The sequence below is a fragment of the Aethalodelphis obliquidens genome, unplaced genomic scaffold (assembly GCF_003676395.1).
Source record: "Aethalodelphis obliquidens isolate GAN/ISIS:26980383/991018 unplaced genomic scaffold, ASM367639v1 scaffold4, whole genome shotgun sequence".
NCBI classification, from domain to species: Eukaryota; Metazoa; Chordata; class Mammalia; order Artiodactyla; family Delphinidae; genus Aethalodelphis; species Aethalodelphis obliquidens.
In genome coordinates, this window is record NW_020837948.1 from 79,193,569 (window position 1) to 79,206,181 (window position 12,613).

Genomic DNA, 12,613 nt, shown 5'->3' on the forward strand with positions numbered 1-12,613 from the left:
GTGTGTGTGTGTGTGTGTGTGTGTGTGTGTGTGTGTGTGTATCTGTTGCTATTTCCCTCCACCGCTTATCAGTAGTAGCCTCTAAATACAATTTCCAACAAGGTCAATCACATAAGGTGAACTTAGACATCTCAATTATTTTCCTGGAAACAACCCTCCTGGAGACCCTCTTTTTCTGGTCTGAGCTGGTTGTACTCTGGGTCTGAAGCACAACGGTCATTCTAGGACTCCCCTTTTCCTTCATACTTTGAATTCTTTGTCTTTTTCTGGCTTGGATCTATTGTTTATGGCTCCCATCTTCCTCTTACTTGATTTGTTGCAGAGGCAGGGGGATGAGAGCCCTCAAAAAGTTACACTACTCTAATCTGAGTTGATGGTACTCTGTGCCGGTGCTCATTTATCATCCTGGGATCTCCCTTCAATGTCATCCTGATGATTTCTGTTCCTGTATCTCCCCTTTTCATTTGATTTACTCTCTTGATTTTGAGGAGTTCCTTCTTCAGTAGCTTGCTGAGAAAAAGTATGCATGGGAGATAAATTTTTGGGGACAGTTCATACTTTAACGTGTGTGTATTTCATTCTCAAATTTAATTGACTTTTCAACAGGGTACAGAATTCTAGGTGGTAAATGTTTTCCTTCAGAATTTTGGAGATATTTCTCTTCTGTTAAGACCATCAAAACTATTCTATTTTCTGACCAGTTCCATATTCCTTCCCCCTGCTATGGAACCTATAGAATTTTCTCCTTTTCCACAGTGTTTTGAAATTTTACAGTGATGTGCTTTGGTGTGGGTCTATTTTCATTCATTTGACAAGGAACGTGGTGGCTCCCTTCAGCCTGCATTTCCTTCAGTCTTAATTTTTGAATTATTTCATTGTTGATTTCCTCCCTTCTGTTTTCTCTGTCCTATCTTTCTGTTATTTGGATGTTGAGCCTCCTGGACTAATCATTTAATATTATCTTTCTTCTCTTCTTACAGCTCTCTTTGTCCTTCTGCTCCACTTGCTGTGGGATTTTTCTTAACTTTATTTTCCAAAACTTCTTTCATTTAGTCTATCATGTTTTAAAATCTGATCACCTTTTTCTTTCTTAAATGTTCATTTACATAATAACTTGCTCTCTTTTTCATAGATGTAAAATTGTCTCTTAATATGAGGGTTTTTATGATAGTTTTCTATTGAAATTTTTTTCTCTGTGTATATTTTTTACTTATAAATGATGTTTCTTCTGTTTTGGTTTCTTTTTCCATATTAAATCTTTTCCTTGGGTGTTTGGAAATCTTTAGGTGTTTATTTTGTTTAAGATTGTGGGATTAAAATTTTATTTTAATCACTGTGAGTGTATTGGACTTTTTTGACTTTAAACTTCACTTGAAGATTATCTTAAATAATATGTTTTGAGGGATCCTTGGGCTGGTCATATACACTTGAAAATATTCTTTCAATCTCCTCTCTGGAGAGTAAAGGTAATGGCCCATTGGTAAAGCTTCTCAGTGTTCAGCATACACTACGTGTGTGGACACTGACCCTCCTATCTTCAGTAAAGTACTATGTAGCCAATTATATGGGGGCAGAACCAAATTGTACAGTCACATTGAGCCCTGAGAAGAGCCCCACGCTTGATTTGTCTATTGTAATTATCTTGAAATTAGTAATTTTTGAATAATGAACCCAGCAAGTTATGTATCCAGTCCTGGGTATCCACACCCTCAGGTCTGCAGATCTAAGGCCAAAAACCGTCAGTTTTATCTTCTCCAGTTCTCTTTAAGGGTGGAGGAAGGGCATTTGCCCAGCAACGTATAATTCAAGTGGGCATCTAGGGATCTAACCGTTTCTAAATTGGACTTCACAGAATTCTCTAGCACTGCCTTTCATCCTCCTCCTCCCTCCCTGAAAAGTAGCTGTGCCTAAATCTAGCTTTCCATGGGCACCAAGGTCACAGACTGCTAGTAGCTGATTTTTCTCTGCCACTCCTACATGTGGCTAGCTACCCAAATCCAGAATGCCTGTTGATAAGTAATCTTTTATTCCTCCACCAAAAAGGTTGCTGTTTATTAACCGTGGGGTAGGGTCCTTCCTGTGAATGCTAACCCTCCCTCTGTGTCCAGTAGAGCACTCTGGCCCTAGAATACTTCTCTGTGTGATAAGGGGACATATTGGAGGACCGGTGCATTTCTTTCCTGTGATCATGCACTTTATGCTTTGCCAATAAAATTTGTTTCTTAACCCATTAGAGTGACTTGGTAGCGGCTTCAACAAAACACAGCTCCAAACGGATGCATTCGACACTGTGGGGGAGCAAAATTTGCCACCCCAAAATGTGTCTCTTTGGAACAAGGATTAATTTAGGCTGCTTATTTTTAAGAAACAGAGGACTCAGAAGTCTTTCTTTTTACCTCCCCCTTAACTGCAGAATGTATATAAAGGGCCTGTTGAATAGCGCTATCGCTAGAGATATCTGCAAAGAATATGGGCTAGGTGTGGTGGGCGGACTCAGCAAGGCCTGCAGATCAGAGTCCACTCTGTTTCCCATTGTGTCTGTTTGGCTCATAAACCGTTTACTTACCAAACATTTGCTTTTTCATCTCCATGTCAATTGCCTTCCTCCCCTTTGAAGTCCCAAACCAGTACCCCCAACAACCTCTTCTGTCTTTAGCTAAGGATGGTATTAAAGATGAGGGTTTTGGCCATTTTGGCTAAGTTACCTAGTTTTCCTGGGTCTCTCCCACGTATAGATGTTCTTAAAATTTTGTTTGATTTTCTCCTGTTAATCTATCTATCTCATGTCAATTTCATTCTTAGACCAGCCAGAAAAACCCAGAGAGGTAGAGAGAAATGTTTTTTTCCTCCCTGACGCCACAAAACTAGAAAAAAATATAACTTTTGTGAAATCTACAATAATAATAGTAACAACAACAAACGTTCACATATTTTGTTTTATCATTTGCAATACTGCCAAAACTGTTTCTTTCACCTTTACGACACTGGCAGATATGTATTATTTTCCTATGTTATGGGAAAAGAAACTGAGGCTTGGAGTGGTTAAGTGATATTCCCAAATTTACAAAACGATTAAGTGGTATTGCTCAGTCTCCAAACTGCTGCCTCCAAATATCTTCTTAATCAGTGTGAACATGCAAGGCTGTCTCATCCACAGGCTGAGTTTTCTCCTTTTTTATATGGCATCTCCATTTTTGCTAATTTTTTCATTGAGGAAAGCTAATCTTCCTGTCTTTCCCTCTTAGTCAAGAGCTCCTTAAATAATACCTAAGTTTATTAACTAAACACTTTCCTTAGCAACCATTAATCTTCCAGAATGACTACAAAGCTGCTTTGTATCAGAACGCAAATCAGGGTTACAAATGATAGATCGATTGATTGATTTCTTATGCCACATCTTCAAAGACATTTATAGAGCACCTAACAGGTTGTAAAAACTAAGAATATGTTTTCTTGGCAACAGTTTAATGAAAAAAAAGAGGACATCATTACAAACGGCCAAATATCTAGTTGTTGAGATCAATCAGTTTTATTTAACTTGTCAATCTTATTTTTAAAAAATTTTAACAAAACAGTTAAAATGTTATGGGAAATAATATATTGGCTCTATTTTGAGATAAAACTCTCTGCATAAAGTCAAACATTTGGATAAAAATTGAGAATTTGAAAGCAGTTATAGTGGAAAATGTCCTTTCTCGCCATCCCCTCTTTCACCCCTCACTCCTATTGTAAAGGTTGAAATAAAATTTTATGGGTCAGGCTTGACATCTTTGATTTTGCTTTCTGTAAACTGCTTTATCTCTAAAATGTGAACATGAACGGGATCTCTTGAGAATCAGTCCAGCTATGAAATCTTCACTTCCATCAGTCTAAATAATCAGATAACTGGGTATAATCAGGTTATTTAATTTTCCTTTCTCATTCATATATTCGGTTAGCCCTCTTCCCCATAGTTTTAATTAGACATTGTCACTTCCTTGAGCTAGCATGAAGTACGAGAAACAGTTAGGAGTATTAAACAAATAATAAATGAATAATTCATTTAAATGAGTGGATTATTTTATTGGCCCAAACGCAGAAGCAAAATGAAATTCTAAAATAAAAGATGACTGGATATGACAGGAAGATGAGTCATAACTGTTGTTTATAAATGCATCAAAAAAATCAAACATAAAAAGAGAAAGCAAAAAATACTAGAAGAAATCATAGATATTTTTATATTTTTCTTAAAATAATGAAGGCTTTTTCTAGCTATGTCAAAAGCAGAAGTCATTTTTCTTTTTTTCTAAAGACTGGTTAATCTGACTGCATAATACATAATTTTTAATTATATAATTAATGCCGAAGACAAAAGGCATACTGGGAAAAGTTACCACCAGAAGTGAAATAGACAGTGACAAGTGACCCAAGGAGGCTTGGTTTCTCCTGAGGCCTCTTACCTTGACCTGTAGATGGCCACCTTCTCTGTGTCCTCACATGACCTTTTCTCTGTATGCACATCCTTGCTGTCTCTTCTATAATCTTGGATTATGTCCAAGATTAGTCATATTAGATTCTGAGCCCACCCATATGACCTCATTTAACCTTAATCACCCCTTTAAAGGCCTATCTCCAAGTACACTCACATTCTAGGGTACTGGGGGGTTAGCGCTTCAACATATGAATTTTGGAGGAACACAATTCAGACCATAACACTTTGTGCCAAGTGATCATAGGGTATCAGGCTTTGGTCTTCCACTCTTCACCTTTATGTTGGGACGCCCAGAATCTCCTCAGTCACAGTGCTGAGTGAGTCCCACAGCAAAAGGTCTGGATACCTTTAAGTCATTTCTAGACTAGGTGGCTAGCAATAACTTGTCTCTATACCAAAGGGACTGCAAAACACAAAATTATATTAGAATAAATCTCTACCAAGTATATCCTTAACTCAACTTCCTTTTAGCAGGACCCCCAAAACAGTCACAGCATGCCATCTGACATGTGGGAAAGTATGACGCAAGAGAAGTTGGAGTAGAAATAAATGGTCACATTGAGTAGTTCCAGTTAAAACAGCTTACTTTAGCAAATTTTACAAAAAATCAGATGGAAAGTGAACATATTACTAGTTCCTGTCCCAGAGCCCTAGAATGCATCTGTACAAGTCATGGATCTGACTTCCCCTTCTAACAAGACTTGCCTATTTCTGGGGTTAGATGGAGTGTCTGCATTTGATATGAGTAGAAGGTATATTAAGTTGAAGGAGTATCTGCTTTTGTTTCAGAGAATAAGTATGAAGAAGGGTTGCCTGTCAACAGTGAATAGGACTGGAAAGAATATTTGACATATTCAGGACTTCTTATATTCTGAAAACGCTTCTGTATTTGGGGAAATTTTCACATTATGAATCCTACCTCCCCCCACTGAGATCAGAACTCAAATACTAGCCTCTCTTGCAGCTAGCACTCAGGCATGTGCCTTAGCCCTTCACACACCCAGGTGAATTAGACCAATTCAGAGATGAGCCTGGCGGCACTCCTGTTTATGCAGGGTAGCTCTCCCATTTGGCTGGTGCAGGTGGCAGCAGGAATTGCAGGAGCAAGCTCCTGACACACAGGCAGCATCAGTGATGGAGGCAGTAGTGGATGTGGGGCGCTGAGTCCCTGGCATTTCATGTTTGATGGAGGAGGCATCAGTGGTATCCATATCAGACCAGTATACTGTATGGTTCTTGGTGTTCCTGGAAGTTTATCCTTGAGTTTGTTTCTTCAACAACCCCAAGTAGGACCTAATAAGCTTTAAGAGGTTATTTTTCTGGTTAAACTAGCCAGACTGGATTTTGTTGTTTGCAATGTTTGTACATCACATTTTAACATATAAAAAATACACATCCCGACTTACAACTTCTTATAAAGAAGTACAAATTGTAAATACATGCCATTTTTCAACTGTCAGATTGGCAAAGATCAAGGATTTGATTTCTTGGCATTAATATAGGGAAACAGGCCCTTTCACTGTTGGTGAGAATGTAAACTAATAATTTTGAAGAAAAACAATGGTACAGTATCTACCAAAGTTTAAAACACAAATATCTTTTGATGAGGAAATATTATTTCCATGATTATATTCTACATGTATACCCTTGTATGAACCACTAAAGAAATGTACAATGATATTAATTTTTAAGCTGCTTGTAAATGGAAGTATTTAAAACAATATAAATGCAGTCAAGTGAGACCTGGTAAATACATAGTTGGACATTCACAGGATGGAATGATATTTAGCTGTTGAAAGGGGAAAGCTCTATTCAGAGGAAATAGATATATTGTCAAAGTAGAAAAGTAGGCACGGAATGCCGCCATCCATGTGAAAAGGCATAGGCGTACAGAAATGTTTTGCATAGATTTGGAATATCCCTGAAGAAGGCAGCACAGATAACTATCATCTCCGGGGAGGGAGTCTGGGTGAGGGACATGCCAAGAGATGGTTACTTTTCAGAGAGCATCTGTAGATTTTGAGTTTCATTCTTTAATTCATCTCTGTGACAACTGTGTGCTGCTTGCTCTGGCACATGGGACATGAAGGTAAACCAGACACTGTTTCAGCATTTAGGGAGCTAAATGACATAACTACACAGATGATTATAGCATAATGCATTAAGAGCTGGGATAGGTGTGCACACAAGATGCTGTGGAAGCCAGAGAAGAAGCTCTTGAAGTGGCACAAAGAGAACTTTCTGGAAAAAAGGGCACACAGAAATTGAAGTGAGAATTGGCAGTGGAGCTATAGGCAAAGCTATTCCAAGCATTAAAAAAAGAGAAAAGAAAAGAAAAAGAAAATAATCAGAGGTAAAGTCAGTGAGCACACAAAACAGTCAACTTTGGGGGAATTCTAAGTATTTCAGGATGAGTATAGTTTGGGTGGGGGAAGATGTCGAAAGGTAAATTAAAGAATTATTTAAGGTCCTTAGATACTGGATATTATCCTCACAGAAAAGGTGAGTAACTAAAGCTAGGAGGTGGAAGGAGAATCCTGTGTGGAGACGGAATGGGAGTTCCAAGGCAAAGTGCAAGGCTTTTAATTTAAACTAAGGAAGTACTCGAACAGATAGGAATGCATTCAACTGCTATGAACCAAAAAGAGTGCTGTAACCAGTAGTTATTATTTGATACAGGTCTGGAGGGAGGCATCTCAGGGCTGGTACAGTAACTCAGAGATGTACCAAGGACCCAGGTTTCTTTCTTCTTTCTTCTCTGCTATTCTTGGAAAAGTTGCCTGGTCACCACATCATTGCAAAGTTGCCACCACTGATACTGGTATCATGGTTATATTCAAGGCAGGAAGAAAGAGGCAAAGGGATGGGACAAAAAGCCTTCTCTACTTAAAGCTTTTCTCTCTTTGATGAGGGAAGCCATTCACAGCAGACTTGCTCTTGTATTTCATCAGCTATGCTCCCCTTAGACACACCATTGCTAAGGGGAATGAGATTTTACTCATGGTTTTAGACCAATTATGATTTATCTCCTAGCATGTACTAGAGGACTTCCATCCCTGAGATCAAAGGATCTCCATACATTGCATAAATAATTTAGCAATTATTAAATATATACATATGTGTATACAGTATATATATACATGCATGTCTATACATGTAATACCCATGTATATATACATACATGTATGTGCATATATATATATATATACACACACACCTATATATCAATGTATCTATATATTCTTTTTCTTCCTTCCAGAGAAGGAGAGCAAATGACTGTCAGATGGTCATAGGTCCCAATTTAGAAATGGTATAAACTTCTGAGTAGCTTTGGAACTTTTTCATCTAATTCTTAATATCTAGAGACAACTAATGTGGTTTCTTTTTCCTTCCATATCCATTCCTGACCTTGTTCAAGTATAGGATCATTTTTTTACAATGTAACTAGAATCACAACTGATGGGATGCCCTGTATTAGTTTATTACCAACAACTTAGTGATTTAACACAAATTTATGATCTCATAATTTCCATGGGTCAGAAGAGACAGGCACAGTTAATTGCATCCTCTGCTCAGGGTCTCACCAGGCTGCAAAGTGTTGACTGGGGCTGTGATGTCATCTGAGGCTTGGGGCTTCTTCCAAGCTCACTGGTTGTTGGCAGAATTCAGTTCCCTGGGGTTGTAGGACTGCCATGCTCAGCTCCTGGAGGATGCCCCTCTCCATGGGCAGTTAGTTCACCATGTGGCTGTTTGCTTTTTCCAGACAAGCATGAGGGTATCTGCCTCACTAGGAATGTCTCCCTCCAGCCTGCTGAAATACAGTCTTATCAAATGTACCCTAATCAAAATAGTGACTACCCCAACATATTCACAAACCTGCCCACATTCCAGGATCACCCCATGTGACCAGGTGTCAAGAATCTTGGGGGGGCCACTGACGAATTCTGCCTACCATTATCTCATGACTTGGATTTGTATTCTACTAATGGGCAGTAGCAAATTCCCACCTTTATTTTTAGTACTTTACATATTACTGTCTGATATAATGCTTTTTTCTAATAAAATTTTAAAATTAAATATTATTTTCAGTAGGAACTAACCCATTCCACATTCCCATTCTCATTTTCAGAGTTTCCCGGGATCATGTCATACACTTTTCACTCAACAATAGCTTAAGAAAAAAAAAAAAGAAAGATTTTATAGCATTATTTTACTATAGAAAAAGGGAAAACAGAGTTTTAGGAAAAACAGAAGAAGAAAAGAGATGGTTTGCCTATACTGAAAAGAGTTGTAATGTAGTCGGGAAAGAAGATATAATCACATAAGTTGAATACCAATAAAATATTTAAATGGGGGTTGAAACCAACCATGAAGGTCAAGTCACAAGGCTGTAAATTGTTAATTGTCAAATTAATCCTAGGGAGATTCAGAGGAGAGTGGTTGGATAATTTATTGTGGTGACACAAGCTACCCTTAACTTTAGTGTCTTAAAACAATAGTGTTCTTACATCTCACAATTGTGTGGGTCAGGAGTACAGGCAGGGCTCAGCTGGACAATTCTTCTGCTTCAAGGAGCATCACGTGGCACTCAGCAGGCCTTGTCTGAAGCTCCAAGGAGGGTCCCTCACAAAACTAGAACACCTAACTGCCCCTCAGCCCCTCTTTCTACATGGCACCTCATCCTTCTAGGCCCCCCATGTAGTTTGGGCTTCTCACAGCACGGTGATCTCAAGGTAGTCCTACTTCTTTCCTGGCAGCTGTCTTGTAAGACAAGAAGGAAGGAAATGGACACTCTTATGGTCTGGATCCGGAAGTAACATAGTGTTACTTCAGCGATATTCAATATGTCAACAGGAGTCACCCAGCTCAAGGGGAGGAAATACAGGACCCTCTTTCTTCTTCAGCATACCTCATGATGAGGACAGTGTCAAAGCAGATGTGGCCATATTTAATTCACCATGGAGGGAAAGGTCAATCTGGACCAGAAAGGTCAGAAAAAGCTGTACATGGAAGGTAGTATATAAATTGATTTTAAAGGATACGGATCATTTGAAAAAAATGGACTGGGGATAAGGCTAAAAAATATTAAATATATAAATATAAACCAGTACTAATGGGGAAAACTTTCAAAATGCTTAGCAAAACAAGAATTATATTTCTTCCTCAATTTATTTTGCTCTAACAGCAAAAGAGAAGTGGAAACTTGCCTCAACCTGGCAAGTCACTTTTTTCTCTTCATAAACACGTTGATCTGACTGGGAAAATAATTTTTCCTTAAATGAGGTCAGCTTATTTGAAGAAAGGTGAATTTGAGCTTAAGGATTTTATTGGAGTAATTGGGGAAGGTCAGTCAGAGTCCAGTTTGTTTCGAGAAGTGCTTAACTGTTAAAACTCTCCAAAGACATAGGGAAATGCTTGTAGTTAGTCCTGAGACAGGATGCAGGGCAGGAAGACAGGGGTGTGACTTAGTGACAAGTGATCAGGCAGTTTGGGTTTAGCAAGTCCGCTCAAGGTCTTAAGAGGGTCATGATGTAAAATGTAGTCCTTCAGGGTCTCTCATAAGGCTTTGTTCAGAAAGGTTTAATCATTATAGCCATAATTTTCTGACTGAGAAGAGGCTTTCCTTAGATTTGTAGTTCATAGATAAATAGCTCTCTAGGTGTGTGTGTGTGTGTGTGTGTGTGTGTGTGTGTGTGTGTGTGTGTGTGTGTGTGTGTGTGTGCGCCCGTGCCCGCGCGCACATGCGGGCACTTCTTGCAATACAAGAAATGAACACATTGCCTGGCACTTGGTGGAAATTTAATATTGCTTAACGAACTGTATTATTCATGTTCTCTCGATACAAATTTAAATAATCTACATTTTCCCTCAAAGTTTTGCCTATGTAACATTAAACTGGAAAGAGGAATATTTTAAAAATACACACCAATTAAAAATCATTCCTGTATGAGGTGAGCATAGCTCTTGTCTTCAATTTTCAAAATTCGTATCTAACATTTTCTTTCAATCCTTTTTTTGACACTGATATATTTTGAATTTATGACTATCAAACCTGACATTGCAAAGACAAAGGCAGAGGGAACAAACTCATGAGAAATACTTTTAAAATATATCTTTTAATGTGTTATAACAGCCTGGAGAATTATCACATCTTACTACTCCTTTATGTGGTAATTAGATTCCTCCTACCCTCTCCGATAAAGCAGTAGCTTTTAGCTGTTTTATTTTATTTGGTCGGGAGCACTGAAAAATTCCAAGCTACAGTAAGGGATAACATCTTAAACGGTGTTGGAGTTTGCCAAAGGTCTACAGGCTTGTGCATTTTACACAGTTATCTACTTTCCGTAGTTTTGTTTCTTGAGCTCTAAGTGGCTTCTCGGAAACTGCTAGGTTAAGCAAACAAAAGAAAAAGGAAAACAGACTGCGGGACTCTTGAGACTCTGAAACCGTAATCTAGAGCGAACCGGTTAAGCCTTCAGAGACCGGAGAGGAGGCTGTGTGCGATTGGTAGGCAGAGCAAAGACATTAGTCCAGGATGCCGGGCAGCTGGATAGCGCCTTTCACCAGCGCACACATAAGCCTTCTTAACCCAGAATGGCCGGGGGAGCTGAAACGCGTTCCCACCCTCTGTCCCACTAAAGTAAATAAGTGAACCTTGCTTCAGATGAACTGCAAAGGATAGTCTGCAGATATATCTATAGATATATAAATATTAGGAGTTTCGACCTCTCTCCCAGGAGATGGGCTGGGCGCCACCTGCCAGCGTCTTCACCTATCTCCCTCCCTGACCTGCTAGGGCGGAGAGGAGGCGGCGGAGGATGCGGCGCGGGGGTGGCCACCGCACATCCGGGCGCTCCTGCAGCCGGCCGCTGGCTGCATAATTGATGGAGGGCCGGGCGCAGCTCTGGGTGTGCTGCTGGCGCGGTCAGAGTGTCTCAGGGGAGGAGGGCAGGGCGGCCGGCCCCTCCCACTCCGCCTTTTCTCGAGTGTCCTGCCCCCGGGCCTGGCAGCGGGTGCCGGGCCGCCGGCGAGTGTGCGCTGCGACTCCGGGGACCGACGGCGGTGGGTGCGCGAGGACCGCGGCGGACCTGCTGGCGCCATGCGCTCCCTCCCCAGTCTGCGGGGGCCCCGGGCGCCGCCCCTGCCGCTGCTCCTCCTGTGCCTCCTCGCCCCGGTGCGCCGGAGCGCGGAGGACGGCCGTACCCCAGGTGTGATGGTTTCTGGGCCAACGAGGGGGCGGAGAGCGCGCGGGGATGCTGGTTACCGCGGGTGGGGAACGGCGTCCGCCTCCGCCCGTCTGCCACGCTAGGGTTATCTAAACTAGCCGAGAGGCCGGTGCGGTTCGGGCTCCTCCGCTGGAACGAACAGCGCCCTACGAGACGGGGTCGTGGGTAGTAGGGCAGTGTCTGGGTGTTCCTAGGAAAAGGGCGTGAGGGTACGGGCAGGAACAAGGCAGCGACTTGGCCTCTGCTAAAGTGGCAGGATTTCTGAAAGCCACATTTCCCAAGGCCCTTCACTTAAATCGATAGTGAGGCTTAAATATCCCCTCCTCCCTTCCTGGCAGGTGGGTTGGCTTTGATGATGTTTTTTAGAGCTGAGCTGAAATAACACAACAACAACAAAACAAAGCCCCACGACTTAAGGATAATAATGTGTGTATCTTCTTTTCTACCTTGGTCTTTGAAAACAAAGACCATGGGTTTTTCTTTGTTCGTATTTGTGGTTGTATTAAGACACTGAAAGAGGGATTTTGGTGCAAAGCATTAGGGAAACGAACACCAGATTTGCCATTTTAGCTTCACCTGTTTATAATTACTTTTTATGGTGAAAGTATTCTATCTAACGTACTTTCTAATGCAAGTTCCTGTGTTATAAATTTCAAAGTATTAGCGGCTGATTAGGATAACAGTCCACCTCCAAGTTTGCAAATATTGCCCATCAGTAACTAAAATCAGGATATTATTCTACACAAGGTTTCGAACCTTTAATAGGAATTCATTTTTTATGAGCTTATAGCATGTAGATTTTTTGTAACATACTTTGAAGATGGAAAGATAATCAAATAATAAGATTACCCATTTTTAAATAAATGTCCTTTAACAGGCCTAGCTGTTAACAACGTGGACAAAACATTTTGGGTTG

The 12,613-nt window shown here is 40.5% G+C and overlaps 1 protein-coding gene across 1 annotated transcript in view; it reads left to right on the top strand.

Annotated features, from left to right (window-relative positions):
• The first annotated feature begins 11,355 nt into the window (after window positions 1-11,355).
• The window catches only part of EMB (embigin), a 40,868-nt gene continuing 39,610 nt past the window's right edge, over window positions 11,356-12,613 (top strand). Inside the window, exon 1 of the mRNA XM_027101142.1 lies at window positions 11,356-11,679. Coding sequence (XP_026956943.1) covers window positions 11,571-11,679 — 109 coding nt within the window. The 5' untranslated portion in view covers window positions 11,356-11,570. The remainder of the gene's footprint in view (window positions 11,680-12,613) is intronic.